The sequence below is a fragment of the Rhea americana genome, unplaced genomic scaffold, assembly GCF_003343005.1.
Source record: "Rhea americana isolate MKP2758 unplaced genomic scaffold, rheAme1 scaffold_19, whole genome shotgun sequence".
NCBI classification, from domain to species: domain Eukaryota; kingdom Metazoa; phylum Chordata; class Aves; order Rheiformes; family Rheidae; genus Rhea; species Rhea americana.
In genome coordinates, this window is record NW_028186038.1 from 7,042,023 (window position 1) to 7,059,755 (window position 17,733).

Below are 17,733 nucleotides of genomic sequence, written 5' to 3' on the forward strand. Positions count from 1 at the left end.
ATGTGTGATGAAACATCTTTAATAAGGTGGCTCTTGAATGCAAATCGAAAGGCTCAGCAGCGTGGTTACGGACAGCTTGTGTGCTTTGTGTCCCCACACGGTACAGAGACAATTGGCAGAGCCTGTGGCTCATCTTATTTGCTCTTAGGATTGGTTTAGTAGAAAGGGAGATCCTCTTCTGTACCTCAGGGTAGGTCCCTTTGGTCATGGTGATACAGCTGCTGCCATACTGCTTGGCCTGGTGAAGTAAATAATGCCGCGATTTCCGGGTAACCTTGTATGTTTTTCCTTCTGGAAAAAGTGCAACTAGTACTGTGAGTGTTAAAACTAGTGTTGTCGCTGTACTTATCGTCTGCTACAGGACTGCCAAAGCTGCTTCTAGAATCTAGTTAGTTATTTAACTGTGCTTCAAGCATCTGCAGAAACTGGAATGTGCTAGGAGGTGGAAGGAGAGATGGCAGCAGGTAATGGTGTGGGAGGGGTAGTTGAGCAATACTCATTTCAAAATTGAGAAACTCTTTCTTTCCTTCTGTCTGTTTTGATACTGCTCAGTATCAAAAATCCCTAACAAGTGTTGCTAGTAACAGGTGGCTGGTTGACTGTTGACTGAAGAGAATTGGTGTGGCTATGGGCTCGTGCTCTGCATTGGAGAACAAACTTCAAAGTTATTTAGCTGCACGGCTTCTTGAGCAAGTCTGGAGTTCTGCATAGGGGTCTTGATGAGGCCAGGTTAGGGATGTTGTTCGTACTTCTGCAGGCACTGTGACGTATCCTAATCCATGTGACACAAGGCTACTTATTTTCAAGGGTTAAGAGAAACTGAGAAAGAAATACACTGGAGCTCTTGCAGCAGCATGGGGGCCTCCAGCGTCAGAACAACATGGGTTTGCGTTACTGCGTGCAATAACAAAGCTTGTACAGGGAAGGCCTCCTCAGCTGCGCTGATTTTAGGGAAGATGCTCTCGGGAGAGGAGGGGAGGTAGGCAGCTTTGGAAGCCTGACTGTCCCAGAGTGTAGATAAGAGGTCTTGATCTGATTTATGTATGTTGAAAAGGTTCATAAAAGCAGGTGCTTGCATGGCTGATCTCTGTCTCCTAAGAAGACTGCTCACAAGAGGAGGTGAAATCCGCCTGTGCGTTGTAACATGGGCAAGTGACTAGAGCGCTGTCAGAAGCCTGGGTCCTCAAGAGGTTTGCTTATTTGTCTTTTTTTTTTCCCTTCCCTCTGCCCTTTAGCAAGCTGTTTGCTAGTTGAAGGTTTTGGTAAAGTAGTGTGTAGCATCTTGATAGTGACTGTGTGTGAGCATCACTATCTGTCTCTACAGAAATGCCTAGACTTAAGCTCTAAACTTTTTGCCTACTCCTATAAGGTAAGGAAAATGTGGCTAGTCTTGATATCATAGGATTGTGTAACATGAGGCATAGCACAGGCCTAGGAAACCATGGCAAGTGTACTTCTATGACTTCCAGCTCCTCCTGGCTGTACAGCAGCACTGAACAAGAAAGTGTCACCTAGTTGCTCTGAGACTTAGCATTTTGTAGTGCAAAGTATAGAAGTTTCTGAAATTGAAGTATTTTACAAAGTAAACACATGAAGACTCATAAAGTTACATTAAAGAAGGACTGAGGTAGAAAAAGGCTAAATGAAATATCATCTTCATCCTGAAATAATCAATATGGTATCCTTAAATCAGTCTATATAATATTCTGTGCAAAATAGTCTTTGAGAATTTTCTTTAGTGTTTACATTCAAAACAAGTAAGCTTGTGAAGAGCTACAAAGCTTATTTAATATGTCTTTGGGATAGAAGATCTTGTTTTAATTTATGAAAGGACAAGAAGCTATCACTTTAGAAATCATTTTGCATTTTTGAAAAATGTTAGTTGTGTATTTGATCTCTGAAATTAAGGCTTGGACCACTAGTGGGGCTTGTCCCAGTGTGCAGAGGGCCTTGCATTCGTATGATTGCAATATAAAACATTAATAACTGTGAAGTCTTTTGCCTTGTTAGGCATTCAAATACAAGACTTACTTCCTTGGTTTGTGTAAAATGCCAGCTCTTGCTCATACCTATTGAGAGGATAAGGGCTGCAATGTTGGCAGCTATTTCTGGAGTGTCTCAAAACTGTGTCTGGATATGACGTGTTTAAGGATGATAGACTAGTTCTCTTTAAGTAAGCTTAGTAGTAGTAAGGATTTCTTTTAAGTTTCATTATATGCAACTATTGAGATTGAAGGAAGCTGATGGCAAGTCAGGGCAAAACGATAGGGAGCTTACAGGACAGGTTCATGCTTAAACCTCAGAGTGACTTGCTGCACAAGTTCTTCTCTGAACCTTTTAATTTTGCAGCTGAAGTTTGGTATTTTTAACTCTTGTCTATGGAATGAACTAATAACTTTTCCTGTAAGCATTCAAATCTCAGATATGGCTGCCCTGATGCAAACAGCTCTTGTGGTAGTTTATTTCACTTGTTGAATTAGTTTAGAGAAAGGGCTCTCAAGCTCAATTTACCTGGGTGTCTGCTAATTCCTGTCTCCACACAGGGACTGTGTGTATGTTCAGGAAGGCATTTAGTGGGTGTTTGAGGTACCCTCTTAGGGACACCTGCGTATAATAGCTGGGGACTCCTTGTGTAGCTATTACTCAGTTTAATTGAGGCACTCAATAGCTGCAGTCAAGGGTACTCTTTTTCTTCCAAGACTGTTTTCACTTTCCAGTATGATGCTAATAGAAGTAACGAAGGCTGTTCAGCAGGCCTTGGTCTGCAGTGGTCGTGGATTCGTGTCCTAGAGGTAGGTATTGAGGTACCTATGAACCCAGTCATTAGCGCTGGCCAAGGAAGAACCCTTGAGGCTCCTTAAATGGTAACGTGGTGTCATTAGGGTGCAGTTTATTTGCTCTACTTTGTGATCCTATTTGGAGCTGAAATCTGCTCTGAAATGACCCTTTTATGGAAAGCCAAGTAACCCACAGAAGTATAAATGGGCATTTAGCTCTTCTAAAACAGACTAGTGCTGGCCTCCTTATCTACAGAAAGCAGAGCTCTTAAGTCTTCAAGTCCAGGTCAAACTTAACAAGTCTCATTCTGCAAATCCGTGGGCCATCTGCCCCGTGGTAGAATCTCCCTCCTCTGCTGTGCTTCCTTCCCTCTCTGCTCATCCACTTGTGATTGGGGGGGAGCGAGAGGCTATTTGTGAGGCCTCAAGAAGCTCAGTTCAGTGAGGTTTTTGTTCGTTGTCAGTGTCTGATAGTTAGGGCTTCCTTTTTGCTTTTCTTCTTGAGAGGAATCCCTAAGTCTCTCCTCATACAAGTGTGGAGACTGAGGAATATATGTATGTATATATGTGTGTGTGTTTGTGTATATATATATATATTTAATTACCTGAAGAGGTAAACTGGATAGTTTCTCCCTGGGTAGTTCAGGACAAAAGCGAACTTCTGAATGTGAGCAACGGAGCTGATCTGGGAAAATGAACCCAAGTACAACTGGGCCATGTTACATGCTGAAGAAGAGTAAATCTTGAGACAGCAGCCACTGTTTTGAATTACTAGCCTGAGCTGTTGGTGTGATGATTCAATGCAGCTTCTTATGATATCCTGCCAAAAGTGCTGGTATAGATATGTGATACAAAGCCTGTCTGATTTTGAATGTTGCTTGCCCTAAGCCTAGAAAAGCAGGTCACTGTATCATCGCTAGCATCACTGTAAGGTGATGCTATGAAGAAAATTAAATAAGGGTGTATTCATAGTAAAGAGATATAATCATTCCAACGTCTTTGTACTTCGAGTTAGAAATCTCTCTATCCAAAACTGTCCTTAGGATATCTCTGATAGATTCCCCTCCTCCTCGCCTCAGTATAGCACTTCTGCATGTGTTACCTGGTCTTTTGCAGGTGCTTTTTTTGGATTAAAAATGAACATTCTTTTCATAAGTTAACATGTGAGATGGGAAGGAGAATCTTAAAGAGGTAGAAGAATGACACTCTTTCTTGTGCTATTTGATACATTATGCATAAGTGCCCTGCAAAATCATTCTTAGTGTGTGCTTCGAATAATTCGTAACAGCCTGTGAGGACTGAGTTTTAAGGCTCTTTGTGTTTAAGTAAAGCTGGGGAACAAATTCCACCTGCTTGCAGATCAGGGCCCCCGTTGCACATCCGCAGTCAGAGCGGCGTTGCGGTATTGCTCTTTGCCGGCGAGATCAGAGCCGGCGCGAGCCCGGCATGCTGAAAACGCCTGTGCGCCGCCCGGGGCGGGAACCGCAGCCTCCTGCTCGCAGGACAGCCGTCCCTCGGCGCCCCGGGCCTGGCCTTACTGCTTGCTTCCCCTGCTCGTGTTCGCTTCGCTCCTGGCTCCAGGTTAAGTGCTGTTCCAGTTAACCGCTGCGCTCTCGCCCGCTTGTCCCCAGGGGCTTCAGGCGTTGCTCTCGGCCGCTCTGCTGCGGGGCTCGTCCAGGAGCAAGGACTCGGGAGGCCACCGACGTGTTGTACCTTGAGGATAGCTAGTGCGATCTGCTTAATTGCTCCAGACTCTGCTTTTCTGGTTTCCTTTGGCAGTTGTTGATCTGGTTTATGTTGGCCTTTAATTAGCACCTGGTTCTCCTTATCTTTAGTCCTCAAAAGAGGCTGGCCCCGGAGGGCCTGCGAAAGGCTCGACCTTGAGGCTAATAGTGGTTAAACTGTCTCTGCTGCTTAATCAGCCAGGGAAATGTTTAACATGAATTAAAGGGGAGATGGTGATGAAAGCTGAAACTGTTGCAGAACTGGGGCTTGGCATAGAATCACAAATCACCATTATTATTTAGGTTGAGGGAGTAAAAATAATGTGAAGGAATAACATAGGGCGCTGAGAATCATTAAAGCAAACGTTACCAGTGGATGCTTCTGTTCGGGTGTTGTGGGGAGGATGGAGCTGAATATTCCCCAGACTTAAAAAGTAACTAGGACGCAACATTTTTAACATAATTTCTCAAGCACATTCCTAAAGAGAAATTTGACTTTCCTAAGTAAAATGTGTGAGGATGAATGAAGAGAAATGTTGCATAAACTGTTGCCCAGGTTGCTAGAAGTGATTTAAATAAATTTTCTTTTGGGAGGGGAAATTCTGTATTCTACTGTGGTGCCTGTAATACGGCTCAGTAGGTTATTTTTAAAAGCTGTCTACTGTAATGTGAGAAATACTCCTTAAAAAAATCAGGTTGATCTTTCTTTTATATAAGCCTAGAGTTGTTACCCTTCTGCCAATTTATGTGCTACAATTTTAATATAAATTATCTAGCTTTTACTCCCTGATGTGTAACAGAGATGCAGAATTTGCTTAGGACACAAAGGAAGCCAGAGTCCTGGTATGGAGAAAGGTGTTGAGTGCACACGTGACTCAAGTTAACTCTCACTGAATTGAGCTAAGGGTGTTTCCTTGTTATGTTAATTGTCAGTTACCTTCTGAAATGCAGTAACAAAAACTTGTAGCAGCTGAATGAGTGCAGTTTAATTTGCCTATCAACAGGGACTTGGTTTATAAATAGCAACATGGAAATACTGTAAAACTGTCAGCTGTGAATAAAGTAGCATTTTGTTTGTGTGAGCTGCAGTATAGCAATAATAGTAGCTGAACAGTGTTTGCACTTTTCCTTACCTTCCTGGGACCTCAGATGCCCTCTGTGTTTTGGATGTCGTGTATATTCAAGCATAGGTGGGCTGTTGTGGTCAGCTTGTACTTTGGATTTTCAAGATTTCATTTTTTGACTTCCTCTTCCATTTTTAGCTTCCAAAAAATACTCACCACAAGTTTATTATCATGGAAACTGTGTATGAATATAAACAGAAAACATTTTCCTTGCAACTTTTTCTACAAACTCAACATTTTCTGAAATCCACTTTGTTTGCATTTTGTTTTATCATGCTATGTGTCACAGTGCTTAGCTTACACTGGCAGTGTCGTGCTGGCAATAAATCATGGAATGAAGGACCTGCAAGTAATCCGGGGCTTTGCTTCTAGCAGAGTAGTGTGACCAGGACATGCATTCAGTTGATCAGCTTCTCAAAGGAAATTTGATGCATTTTTTTTTTTTTTTTTTTGGTACATTTTAAATGAAAAACTGAGTCTTGATTTACCAAGTCGTCTTTTTAAATGGAGAAACGAGAATCCCCACTGATTTTCATTCTCTGTCTGGTTGGTTCCAGGCTAAGATCTTTCCTGTAAAGCCCTAGTACGCATTCTGCCTGCTGTGTTCTTCCTTGATCGGCTTTGCTCCTGACCTCTGCAAGACAGCCACTGGGTAATAGCTTGGCTGGATACAAAACAGATGAAATCCTGTCTCCTCTGCATAGATGACAGAGCTCCTGCTGGCTCTGGGGCACCTGGGATTTTACCTGGTGGCTCCCCAGGTTTGGTTTTGGCTCTCTGTGCTGCACTTCTTGCACCTCGAAAGGAGTGGCCATAGAGAAGAAAACCCTCAGAATAATGCTAGTGCTGTAAGCCAGGGCAACATTCAAATAAATCAAATCGGTCCTCTCAGGTAAAACTTTCTGCACTTGCAGCAAGGATACACTACGCAATAGGAGCCTGTTCTGCCTTGTCATGGGTTAGTGGTGCTTTTGTCAAAGCAATAAGCTTTGAACTGTTGTTTGGAAAGAAAAGCATGTGTTACTGGCAAATCCTGTAATGCACAGTCCTTTCTGAGGTGGTTGATGTATGATTTTGTCACGTGGCTGAAGGGAAATGGCTTTGCATAGTGTTCAGTGCTCTGTTTGTATCACATCTGTTGTTTTCTTTTCATCCCCCACCACTTTCTTTCATTTCCAAAATCATTTTACAGGAGGCTTCTGGTCACTCGAATGACCCTAGCCAAGCTATTTCCTCTCTTTGTGCTTCAGTTTTCCCAGCTGTAAAAAGGGGATGATGAGACCTGCTTTCTTTTGTCAAGCACTTAGAGATGTGCTTACGAAATGTGCTATTAAAAGGTTTTCTATGTATAACTTCTATACAAATAGTGGTTGTCCAAGTTTGTTTGAATTACTTTATCAAAGTCCAAGGTTCTGAACATCCTTTGTTTTTAATAGAGGATGTTATTTATGAAGTAAAAATGCTCAAAATGTGAAACTATTGATTGTTGCTGATAAGTTTATGATTTTAAAGCATTAAGTATAATCACCATCTATTATCAGTCATTCTGGTGTTTTGGGGAGTTGGAAAGCAGTTCTGCATAGCTAGCTCCCTTGATTACCTCAAAGTGATCGATAAAAGGTTTTCAGCAGAGGCTTTCATTGCCAAGTGGTTAAAATGTTCTTCCTGTGTATCCTGTGTATGATGATTTCAGCTCTAGGAGAAAGATGCAACAGTCCTTTCTGAGGTAACTTAATTGCACAGAAATATTTAGACTGCCAATTTTGGTTTAATTCCCCTCCATCACTCAATTGCACTACCTCAGCCTGGGAGGTTTTTCTTCCTTGTCATCGTGCTTGTCAGGTAAGTTCTGCGTATTGTAATTTCAACAAACCTACAGAATTCAGGAAGGAGAGAGAAGTGTGGGAAGCTAAGACAAGTCAAAACTAAAACTGGGAAGTACTACTCAAAACCTTTACCTCTTGTTAGCAAAAACGCTTCTGAGTGATGGTTCAAAAACCATGCTATTTTATGAATGTGGAAGGAAATGCAGAGCCCAGTGCGAAAGCGCTTCAGTGTTATAATCGATGCCTGGTGCTGTGCTTACAGGAGAGCTCGGCACCTGACGTCTGCCATTACTGGTGGCTGAAGTTTGGGACTGAGACTAGCTAAAATGCTAATACTGGAGTGTAGTCTCAAAATACCTCAGAATTCTACCTGAATTTAGCACTGATTCCTCTCAGTGTGTGTGCTGTGTGTAGCTTGTCTTTTTAAGTGGATCAATGACAGCTTTTATTTTATTTTGCAGACGGTTTCCATCCTGGAGCAGAGGCTGACACTCACTGAAGACAAGCTGAAAGAATGTCTTGAGAATCAGCAGAAAATTATTCAGAGCAAAGTGAATTGACTTTGAAGGTGCTTGGAGGTTTGAGGCTTGTTGATTTGTGTTTTTAACAGTGTGTGTGTGTGTGTGACTGGCTTTAATTTGAGAACAATCAGTTTTTGATTAAAATGTACAGTTATTGTATCTGTAAATATAAAGCTTTGTTACTTTATTAAAATAAAAAGAGGATTTTATTCATAAGCATGGATAATGATTATGATCTCTTGTGTTTTCCAGATACTGTAGTAGCCCAAGTGTGGTATGAGGACTATCTAGCAAGGTTGCATCTCTTATGCCTTAGCTGCTGCGGAGTGAGTTTAAAGTGTTTAAACATCTTGGAATTGCCAAGTGTCTCTCTCACATGGTACTAGGGTTTTTGCTGAAATGCGTGCTGGCAAAGAGCTCCTGAGGGGATAGCTTGTGCAGGGGAGCCTGATGTAGTGGGAGTTCACCAGAGTTGCTGTTGCCTGCAGAAGGTTCTGTCTCACCCAAGTCCCAAACGGTTGCTGGAGCATCTGACTAAACACTTTAGATACCAGATGATATTTGCGCAGAGATGCTGTTCCAGTGGGTGGGATTTAACCTGCTCCCTCATGCGGTGTGTGGAAAACAATTTGCTGTGCTTGAGGCTGGAGAAGAGGCTCTAGCTAGTCAGATAAGGGGTTTTTGCTTTGTCTTGATCTGTTCCTTAAATTAAAGGCAGGAGAGGAGGAGAAAGTGGAGGCAAATAAACAGCAGAACGCTTGCTGCAGTCCTAGAACTTTCTCCTTCTCATACTGGAATACTTTTAATTTTCGGTCGTCCTGCAGATGTTTTCACTCGCACCTACGCTCTCTCCTTGCTCCCCCTGCTGCTCCTCCAAGACTTACTTTCAGGGCTTTAGCAGGCATTCAATATGTAGCTTCATAAGAATTTGGACTTCTGGGAGATCCTATTCTCCAACACCTCTTCTACTAATGTGCACTGGAGATTTCCTTTCTTGCAGTAAACTGCCTTGACCAGTATTACCCACGTTCCTGAAGAAGTGGGCTGCTGGAACTTGGCCATCTCCAGGTTAACGAAATGCTCCTCAATACAGTCCTTCTGACCCCTTAAAATGAGTTTACATCAGTTCCTGCCCTTGGCTGTCCCTTCTCATCATTGCTCATTTTCCAGGCTCACAGCTTCCAAAGCCTCCTGTCTCCGTACGTGCAGTGGGTGTTGTGGAACCTTGATCGAGGACTGGCTGGCATTCGTATTTCACACAGGGCTTAGCTGATCTTAAGGCCAGCCTTGGTTTTTTTTTTGCACCTGTTTCTGTTGAAGGCTGTCTGCCTGTGCTGTCTTACCATGTTAATTCTGTTGAGAACTGCCTTCTTCCACCCGGATGAGGCTGTCTGCATTCCCCTGCCACCACCAGAAAGTTTTTGATGTGCTTCCATTCTGGTACTTTCCACATCTCTAAGAACTTCTTGTTCGCATTATCACAATATTTCATTCTTTTTGATTTGCATAAAGCTAAGAGCTTTCTCATTTCCAAGCTTATTTGGTTGATTATAAATTTGAATTTCTCTCTGCTCAACCACAGGCTGTTTGTTTGCTGTTTCCAAGCTCTGAGTCTGATAAAATCATTATTTTCTCTTAGATTAAGCTAATAAAATCAATTCAGTGATGTTCTTTGGTGCTCTTGCTTTAAGCTTTCAGTGGCTTTCTGTTGGGAGACTGACATCATTTTCATTGAAGTTCTGTGTACATCCTGATGCTGATGGATAGGGAGAAGGGGAGTAAAAAGTAGGCAAGGTTTACTTACTGCTAGAAAAAGACTGTTCCTGCATTGATCTGGTATGATTGAAGCAGCGACAAAAATGTGTTGCAAGAGCCTGATTTATCGGCTTGATCCCAGATGTTCTGGACTAGCCTTTAGGGGAAGATGGGTTTGGAGGGGAGAGGAAAACTCAAGTTATTTTCAACATTCATCAATTTTTAAACTTGGTTTTTAAAAATAGCATTCTCCTTCTTTAATTCCTAGTTTCTAATGTCTTGAAGACCACAAAAGCAATTTGTATATAGTATTTTATGGAAAATGCCGATTAAAAATGATTTGGATGCATTTGATATAGACCCTTTTTCTGTTCAGATGTTCTGAGTGAATCCATTTGAGAGATAATTTTGTTTCTACAATAGATGAGAAACTCGGGTGCTGAAAGGCAAGCTAGTGGAATGCAGGGAAAGTTGCTTTTCTGTAGCCAAGTTCTTCAAAGCATTCATTTGATCAGTACAGTATATTTTTGTAAAGATAACCCATAGCTTACGAGTGTGAGGAGTTACAGGGGAGGGGGCAGTCTACGAAACTATATGATTTTTTGTTGCAAGACATAATATAAAGGGAGTCTCTTCTGACAGTACTCTCATCTCAGTAGTTCCCTTGTCCCAAATCTCAGTAACTTGCTCTCTTTTCTTTTCCCTCCTCACCACCTCTTATCTAAAGAGCGGATATCAGGACTTACCAAGTACCAGTACTTCTAAAGGAGGTGTATCACTAGAGACAGGCAGTGTGTGGAACGTGCGATAAAAAAACATACGTAAATGCTGAGCAATACTCTGAAAAATCTGAGGAGCACAAATCTGATTATTTTTCTTATCTCTAGGTTCTGTGCTTAATTTTATCCACTAAATGCCAGATTTCTTGAGAGCTGAGGGCAAAATAGGCTCCAGAGTGAGTTAAATCCACTTTTGCTTTTACACTCGTTTTCTTGACCTGGGAGTGTCTGCAGTGACTGCTTTGCCAAGCTGTTAACTTGGGGAGCAGTGGAATAGCTGAATGAGGAAGACTACTTTGTGTCTCTGGACTGAGGCTGCTTCTGTACAGTGGGAGGACAGCTCACACTTTAAAACTGCTGGTGATGAAATCCCTCTAGGAGGAGGCTACAAAGAGTTAAGGATTTTGTTTTGGATCTCCAAGGCACACTTGAAGCCAAGTTCTTAAAAAAGTAGTTTAATTTGTTGCCATTACATTTGCCAGACGTATGACCTCACTAAACTTTTAGCAACAGTTCTTTGTGCCGAGATTGGCCCTTGGGGAAACCGGCTATGCCTGAAGGCTGCTGCAAATGGATTTTTGGCCGCTGTGAGTACGGAGCATGTTAAACATAATCATGATCTGTGAAAAAGTAAGAATCTTCAAGCACTGCCCACTTTCCTTCCTGTCTGGGAGCTGGAATTGGACAGATACCACAGTTTAGCTCATAACTGAATAGTCAAAAAGAGAGCACTGATATTGACCGTTCTGGCCTGGAAGCTAGATGACCAGGAGAATCTTCTGTCACAGTGTCACATCTGGGCATGTGTCTGCCGGCTAACTAGAAAATAAAATCCAACTCTAATCTAAATTGTTGAGCTTAAACTAGCCAATTTCCTGGTACAAACCACTTATATAATGTCTTAAGAGATCTGCTTTTGAACTAAGTGTTTTTTGAGTGAGTAGGAGGGGAGGGAAACGAATCATTCCGCAAAGGTTTGTCACTTATGAAATGAAAGTAGAAGTATGTTTCTTCTCGTTGTTTTAGAAATGACTGATCTCCCTGTGCAGTGCCAGTGCTTTTCAAATGGCATGATCTGATCAGCTGCTGTTTTAGGAAGGAAGTGTGATGGGAAGGAATATTGATCTCTTTGCCCATCTGTATGTTTAACCTGGGTTTAGCCTGCTGTAAAAAGTTTCACATGTATCTTGGGAAAGCTGAGATCTGTTTCCAACTCTGCAACAGAACTGTTGTTGCCTGCAATCGTTCTTTAGTCTCTGGTTTTCCTTGTCAGTGGTATTAATTTCTTCCTTTTGTGAGATTCAGGTTCTGTGGATGAACAGCTAATTGGAGATTCGAATGTTATGTGTCAGGGACGAGAAAGGTCTGTTGCCTCTGAAGTACAGGCCTCTAGCATCCTTTACTTCCTCTCTCTTTCCTCCTAGCACGGGGGCCGGTGCTGCTGGTGAATGTGTGCTGACCACCTCTGCCATTCAGAATGAGTGACAGCTGTCTTTAGGGCTTTCAGATGGAAACTGCAGCCACCTGCTTGCTGAACAAGAAAGAGGTACTGCTGCTCCTGCCCTCTTCCTGTCCCCTCCTTCCCAGAAGCTAGGGACCTGCCAAAGGGTTTATGTAACTGCTCCCACACCAAGGTCTGTCTAAGCAACCTGTTTTTTTTGGGGGGGGGAACCAAAACGAGCTTTTGAAGTTAACTGGGATCACTTCTAAGCAAAGATCAGTACGTGCTTGAGCACATGCTTAAGTACATGTGTGTGATACTATGGGTGATCTCTCATGGGGAATGAGCATTGTAAACAACAGGGGATGTTCTGGCAGAGGGTAACTTATTGCCTGCTTAACAAAAGCTGGAACAGGTTGAGTGACCACTGCTTGAGGCCACAGCACTACGAATTTGCAGTCTGCAAAGGCATCTTTCCCTAGAGATCACCCTTAGCTTTCTTTATACTCACTCCAGCCCTGCCTCCCTAATAACACAATACAGCTGGAAACCCACAGTTTTGTTGTCACAAAACAGTTAGCCTAAATCAGCATAGTGACCCAGCGCCAAAAACCTGTCACCTCAGTTCTCCTTCACTGTTTCTGTTCCCTGCAGGCATCTTCCATGCAGCTAATAACTTGCTGCTGTTTACTGGACACCTGTCAAGTTGAGGATATGGTAGCAGTCTGCGTAACACAAAAATCCTTTAGACTGCAGGGATGATTTTTCAGAAAATGTCTAACAAGTAGTGCATATAAAGGCTGATCCTGCTTACTCCAAGAGCTCGTGACTGCATGGAGTGTGCTGTTGATGGCAGCTGTTCTTTCAGTTGGTGACTGAAAGGGTTAAGCTGAAATAGTTTTCTGGATGGAGCTCTAGCATTGCTTCACTTCCCTTTTTACATTCCCTCTGTGAGTATTTTCTTAACAGCTGTCTGGGAGCTGTTCCATTCAGACTTCCCCTCGTGTGGGCCTATGAAAACACCCAGTCTGCTGCTCTCGGGAAAGTTTCCATTGTCCCGTTTGCACACCCTGCTGCGAGGCCAAAGGCAGCCTTGGGTATGTCGGCCTGAAGTAGATGGGTATTCCTTACGGAGGGGAAATTTCACTGCTGAGCTGGAATGGGCAGATCTTATTGAGCCCCTCCAGCTTCTGAGTGTGCTCAGCACCATGAGGTCCTCTGTGACGAGGACCTCCTTATAATGTGATTAGGGGCAGGGGTCATTGCTTTCCCCATCTGTGAATCTACTTGGCCACACATAGATATTGTAACAACAGGAAAGACAATGCTTGCCTGCTGTTACACTTGGTCCATATAGTGCAGCAGGCTGCTTTGTGCTAGCCAGAGGTAGTAGCGAGATAGTTTTCATCCTCTGAAAACTTAGGAAGGTCTTTTTTCTTCTACCCTCCAGTTGTCCAGGTTCTCTGGAAGGCTGTTGTTGTTTCGGAGGACTTTTCCTTTTGTCCTGGGGAGAATTCACATTGCTTTCTCTGACAGTGTCTTCTGATACAGGCCTGCAGTTGGAGGAGATTCCCTTTGAGCATTGGACTCGATAGATAAGAGCTTTTTCCAGGAGCTAAGGACAAAGACTTCAGCTTTTGGCCCTGGTCTTTTGTGGGCATCAGACTGTTGAACCGTGATAGAGGTTATTGTGCAACTGTACAAGTTGCTGAATGCTCTGTTTTCATGTGCTAAACAGGGTTGGAGCAGAAGTGTGTGATGTTGCTAGTGAGGACTGGTGGCGCACAAGCCATCTTCTGGTGGCAAGAGTGTCCCCAGATGGGGAACTGTCTAGCACAACATTGTGAGTGCTATGTTCCCCCAGACCTGTGTCCATCTGAAACTCTCACAGTTCAGTGCAGGGAGTGAGGTAGTGTGTCAACCTGTTGAATTTCCCTCCTTGCATGTGGGTCTGCTGGCTCCTGACAGAGTCGAAAGTTTCCCCTGGTTCAATCGCAGATTCTCGTTGGAACTTTGGGAATGAGAGAGTAGCCTCTGGTTTTCCAGCTCTGTGTCAGCTTTGCCTGTGGGTTGTTTCATCACATCTGAAGTTCGTCTGTGGTAACGGTAGAAGAAACCCTTCACCGGAGAAGCTTCAAATTTAGTGAGTGCAACAAGGTCAAGATGATGATCTGGTTCTGCTTTTGAAGTCTTAGGGAAACACTGTACTAACAAAGAGAAGCTTTGCAAAGCAATACTCTAGAAAGCTCCACTTACTGTTTCTTCTGGTCTGCCACTGTTCGCATTTGGCTGGAAGGTAAAGTGCGTGTTAGGGTGGTGGTTGCTTATATGAAGCTGGAGGGAGGCAGACAGCTGGAGCAGAAATGGTAGCATTCAGTTGGGACTTGACTTACTAAGGCTTCAGGTCCGTGAGCATTGCTGGGGAATGGCAAGACCTAATTTCTGTTGTTGACTCTGAGGCTACCCAGAAAACACGCTCTCAAGCCATTTTCAACTCACGTAGTTCTGGTCAAAGGACATCTCTGCTGTTCTGCTCAATAGCACTCAACAGCAGCAATATTGCAGCTGGAAAGCGCCTGGCTAAATCAGAACTGTAGGACGGGGAGATGTACTGAAAGAAAAGCTCTCAGGATGGGCCCAATGGCAGAGACTAAAATCCTGCATATGTGGTGTGATAGAGAGGACTGATCTGACAGTGATGCGGATGTATTTGCAGTGCAATAGTTCTGTTCTTCAGGAATTTGATCTTCAGTAAAATACAGTAAAATACAAAGTACTACTAGTGCTTCCAGGCCGTCATGACTGTTGCTGTGTGAGAAGTGCAGGCATCAGGCCCTGTGGGTTTGTAGAGCAAGACCCCTCAAGATGATCTGTTTGCATACTGGTGTAGTAACCAGTAGATTAAGTAGATTAAGGAATTGCTTTAATGCCACTTGGTCTTTTGCTTAAGGATCAATGCACACCTGCTTAGTTATTATTTTGTAGATCTTCTTTGTTTCCTAAGAGGGAGATTATTTGACTTGTATATTTACGCGATGTGTTTCTTTCCTTTACTCTATTATTTATGAAATCAATGAATCTTAAAAAGGAATACTCTCTGCACAGTGTCTGGAGCAAGGTGTGCTTGATGAGAATGCGAAAATGTGCCTGCTAACAGGGCCTTTTACACCAGGCAAGTGTCGTCATCATGGAGAAGAACAACTCTCCTGAACGCAAAGGAGAAGTTTGTCCATGAAAGCAGCGTCTTGACAGCATCTCAGGTGAGGTGGGGGGAAAATCAGAAGTTCTTGCCTAAGTACCTGCAAGTCACGTAGTAGAGCAGTTGCAAGGGTAGGAATAGATGCCATGGAATTGGTCTTCTAAATTTGGCAACCCGAGCAGGAGGGGGGGGGGCAGGACCTAACCTGGGTGCTGCAGAGAACAGTGAGAATTCTGTAGATGCCGTTAACGAAGGTGGCTGTGTTGATAGTACTAGGCATACTCATTTTGCTTTAAAGTATTGGAGGCAGTTCATGTGGCTGTTTAATCTGATTTTTTTGAGGGGAGGCCAGGTAGGCCTATGGCTCTTGTGCAGCACCCTGTATGAGATGTTATAAAGCTATCTCATGTCTGTGCTAAGACTGGCCTGATTGTCATCTTCTGCAGGTATTCTAAAATACCTGCAGCAGCCCAGGCTTTTGACTGGCGAGGTTACACATGGCTGTGGTTCTAGTGGGCCTAAGCCCTAAACTGGCCCGCAGCTTTCCGAGTTGTGGCTTTGGCAACCTGTCGATGCAGACAGGAAAAGTGAAGTCCTCTGTGTTAAAAGGTGGCAGTGAGGGGTCTCAGCTGGCACAGCTGGCAGTGATATACCTCACAACTGCATTTTGCAATAGGCTGCACTGGTGAAAGAGCCCTTGGATAGCTAGAAATGCCCAAAGTGCAGTCTGGGAGCATCCTGGCTTTGCCTTTTCTCTCTCTCGCTCTCTCTGCACTTGTGCATGTTGTAGAAGGGACCTCAGCCATTGCCTTCCTCTGGTGTGGTCATGGGCTGGTGTCAGCAAAGGGCCGGCTATTACCATGTTCTCCTGGCTCCAAGGTTCGGTGGGCAATAGCCAGCATTAACTTCCTTTCTTAAAGGAACCTAAACCACCAGAAGAACCAGCTTCTCAGCCAGCCAACGTAGAGCTGTCTTTTGATACCAGCTGGGGATGTGGATAGAGGCATCTTCTGCAAACGCTGGAGCAGAGTAAGAGGAAGTGTTTGTTTGTTCTCCCCTCTTTCTGCGTCTTTCCTGTTTTAAATGAGTGTCTGCTACCTTAGAGTCAAAGAGCAGCTGGTCTGTATCCCAGCAGATTGCCTGCATCTCTGAGAAGTCAAATGCCTCAGGAGCACAGATCCATGTGGAGTAAATCCTTGGAGAACGGCACAGAGCCCAGAGGAAGGCTAGGGGGGTTGCAGGGGTCACTGCAGGGAAAGAGGAGAACTATGGAGCAATCAAGCAGCAGGACTGAGCAGGGCTCAGGAGTAAACTGCCTCTTACTGCTACCAGGTCATGGAGTTTGTTAGTCTCTGGGCTAGCCCTCAGGCTGGGCTCTGGGATCTAGGGAATAAACTGCTCTGACCTATGAGTGGGTCAGCTCAGAGGGGGAATGAGGTGGGGGGACCTGGGGCCACAACCTGATGGGGCATGGCTGGAGGGCACTGAGGCCGGGGCTCATGTGGGCCTCGCTTCCCCAGCGGGGTGGGGAGCTCTCTTGCGTTGCGATAGCTGCTTGTGAGGTCAGGAGCAAGCGCTTGGGTAGATCCCTAGGTCCTGGCTGTTCCCCTCTGCAGGATTTCTCTGTGATAGTATCTCTAGGCAGAGCAAGAGCTACGGAGGTTTGTGCCACGATCCCCTCTGGCACACACTACCCAGAAATGATTACCTGCTTGGAGTTATCTCCATCCCCTCCCCAGAGCTGTGAAAGGCCACAGCTGGCAGTGAAGTTCCATGTTCTCGAAATCAGCAGTAGTCTGGCTGTTCCTCGGCTGCGGGTGAGGGTCTGGCTGCAGCAACTGGCTCTGCAGGCTCTGGTGTGGGCCCGACAGGCAGCAGAGCTGTGGCTATTTTAGTACCTCTGGCAATTAGTTGCTCCAAGCAACTATCTGCTTTGCCTAGGCCTAGAACTTTACCACCCACTTACAAATTAAACTGTGTTTTAATCTCATGAAACTTGCTTGAGCGTGATCTAGAGCTTGGGATTAGAGCTGAGTCCTTCCTCGCGAAAGGAAGAGGTCCACTTGCTTCAAATCAAGAAACAAAGTGAGCAAGTCTCTGGCTCTGCTCCCTTTCCCTTCTTGCAGTGTTCTGATACTGATGAAGCTGTTTTCCCTGTGGCCAGGGGATTTTGCTGCCCTCCCTGCCCATTTGCCATGACTGGCTTGCTCAGTGTGCAGTTCAGCAGCATGTTGCAGCAGCTACATTCTTTGCTGCAATTACCCCTCTGTCCTGCCTCTCATTTCTGTGCTTCTTTTGTTGCCAGGTTTTGGAAGAGAAGCAAAGATTAAAGAGAGCAGTGATGATTATACTTAATAGCAAAGAAAATTGGCACGATGATTGGGGACTGTTTTCCTTCCCTCTCTCCCACCTATTAAAGTTCTGAGGGAACTTTGAAATGGTGTGCAGTCCTCTCACCAGGACTGTGCCGCACTCCGCCATGGGAACGGCGGGGAGTGGAGAGCCAGCAGCATATCCTACGTGCGTTTGTGCCCACTGGACTTTCCAGCCTGGCCCCAGTGGTCAGGAAAGTAGCTTCCCCCCCCCC

The 17,733-nt window shown here is 44.3% G+C and overlaps 1 protein-coding gene across 3 annotated transcripts in view; it reads left to right on the forward strand.

Annotated features, from left to right (window-relative positions):
- The window catches only part of POC1A (POC1 centriolar protein A), a 58,692-nt gene extending 50,494 nt beyond the window's left edge, over window positions 1–8,198 (forward strand). For 2 of the 3 annotated variants that reach the window (XM_085302501.1, XM_085302498.1), the window contains one exon: window positions 7,913–8,198. In XM_085302501.1, coding sequence (XP_085158627.1) covers window positions 7,913–8,011 — 99 coding nt within the window. In that variant the 3' untranslated portion in view covers window positions 8,012–8,198. The other variant, XM_085302500.1, reaches the window with a different exon arrangement.
- The last annotated feature ends 9,535 nt before the right edge of the window (window positions 8,199–17,733 follow it).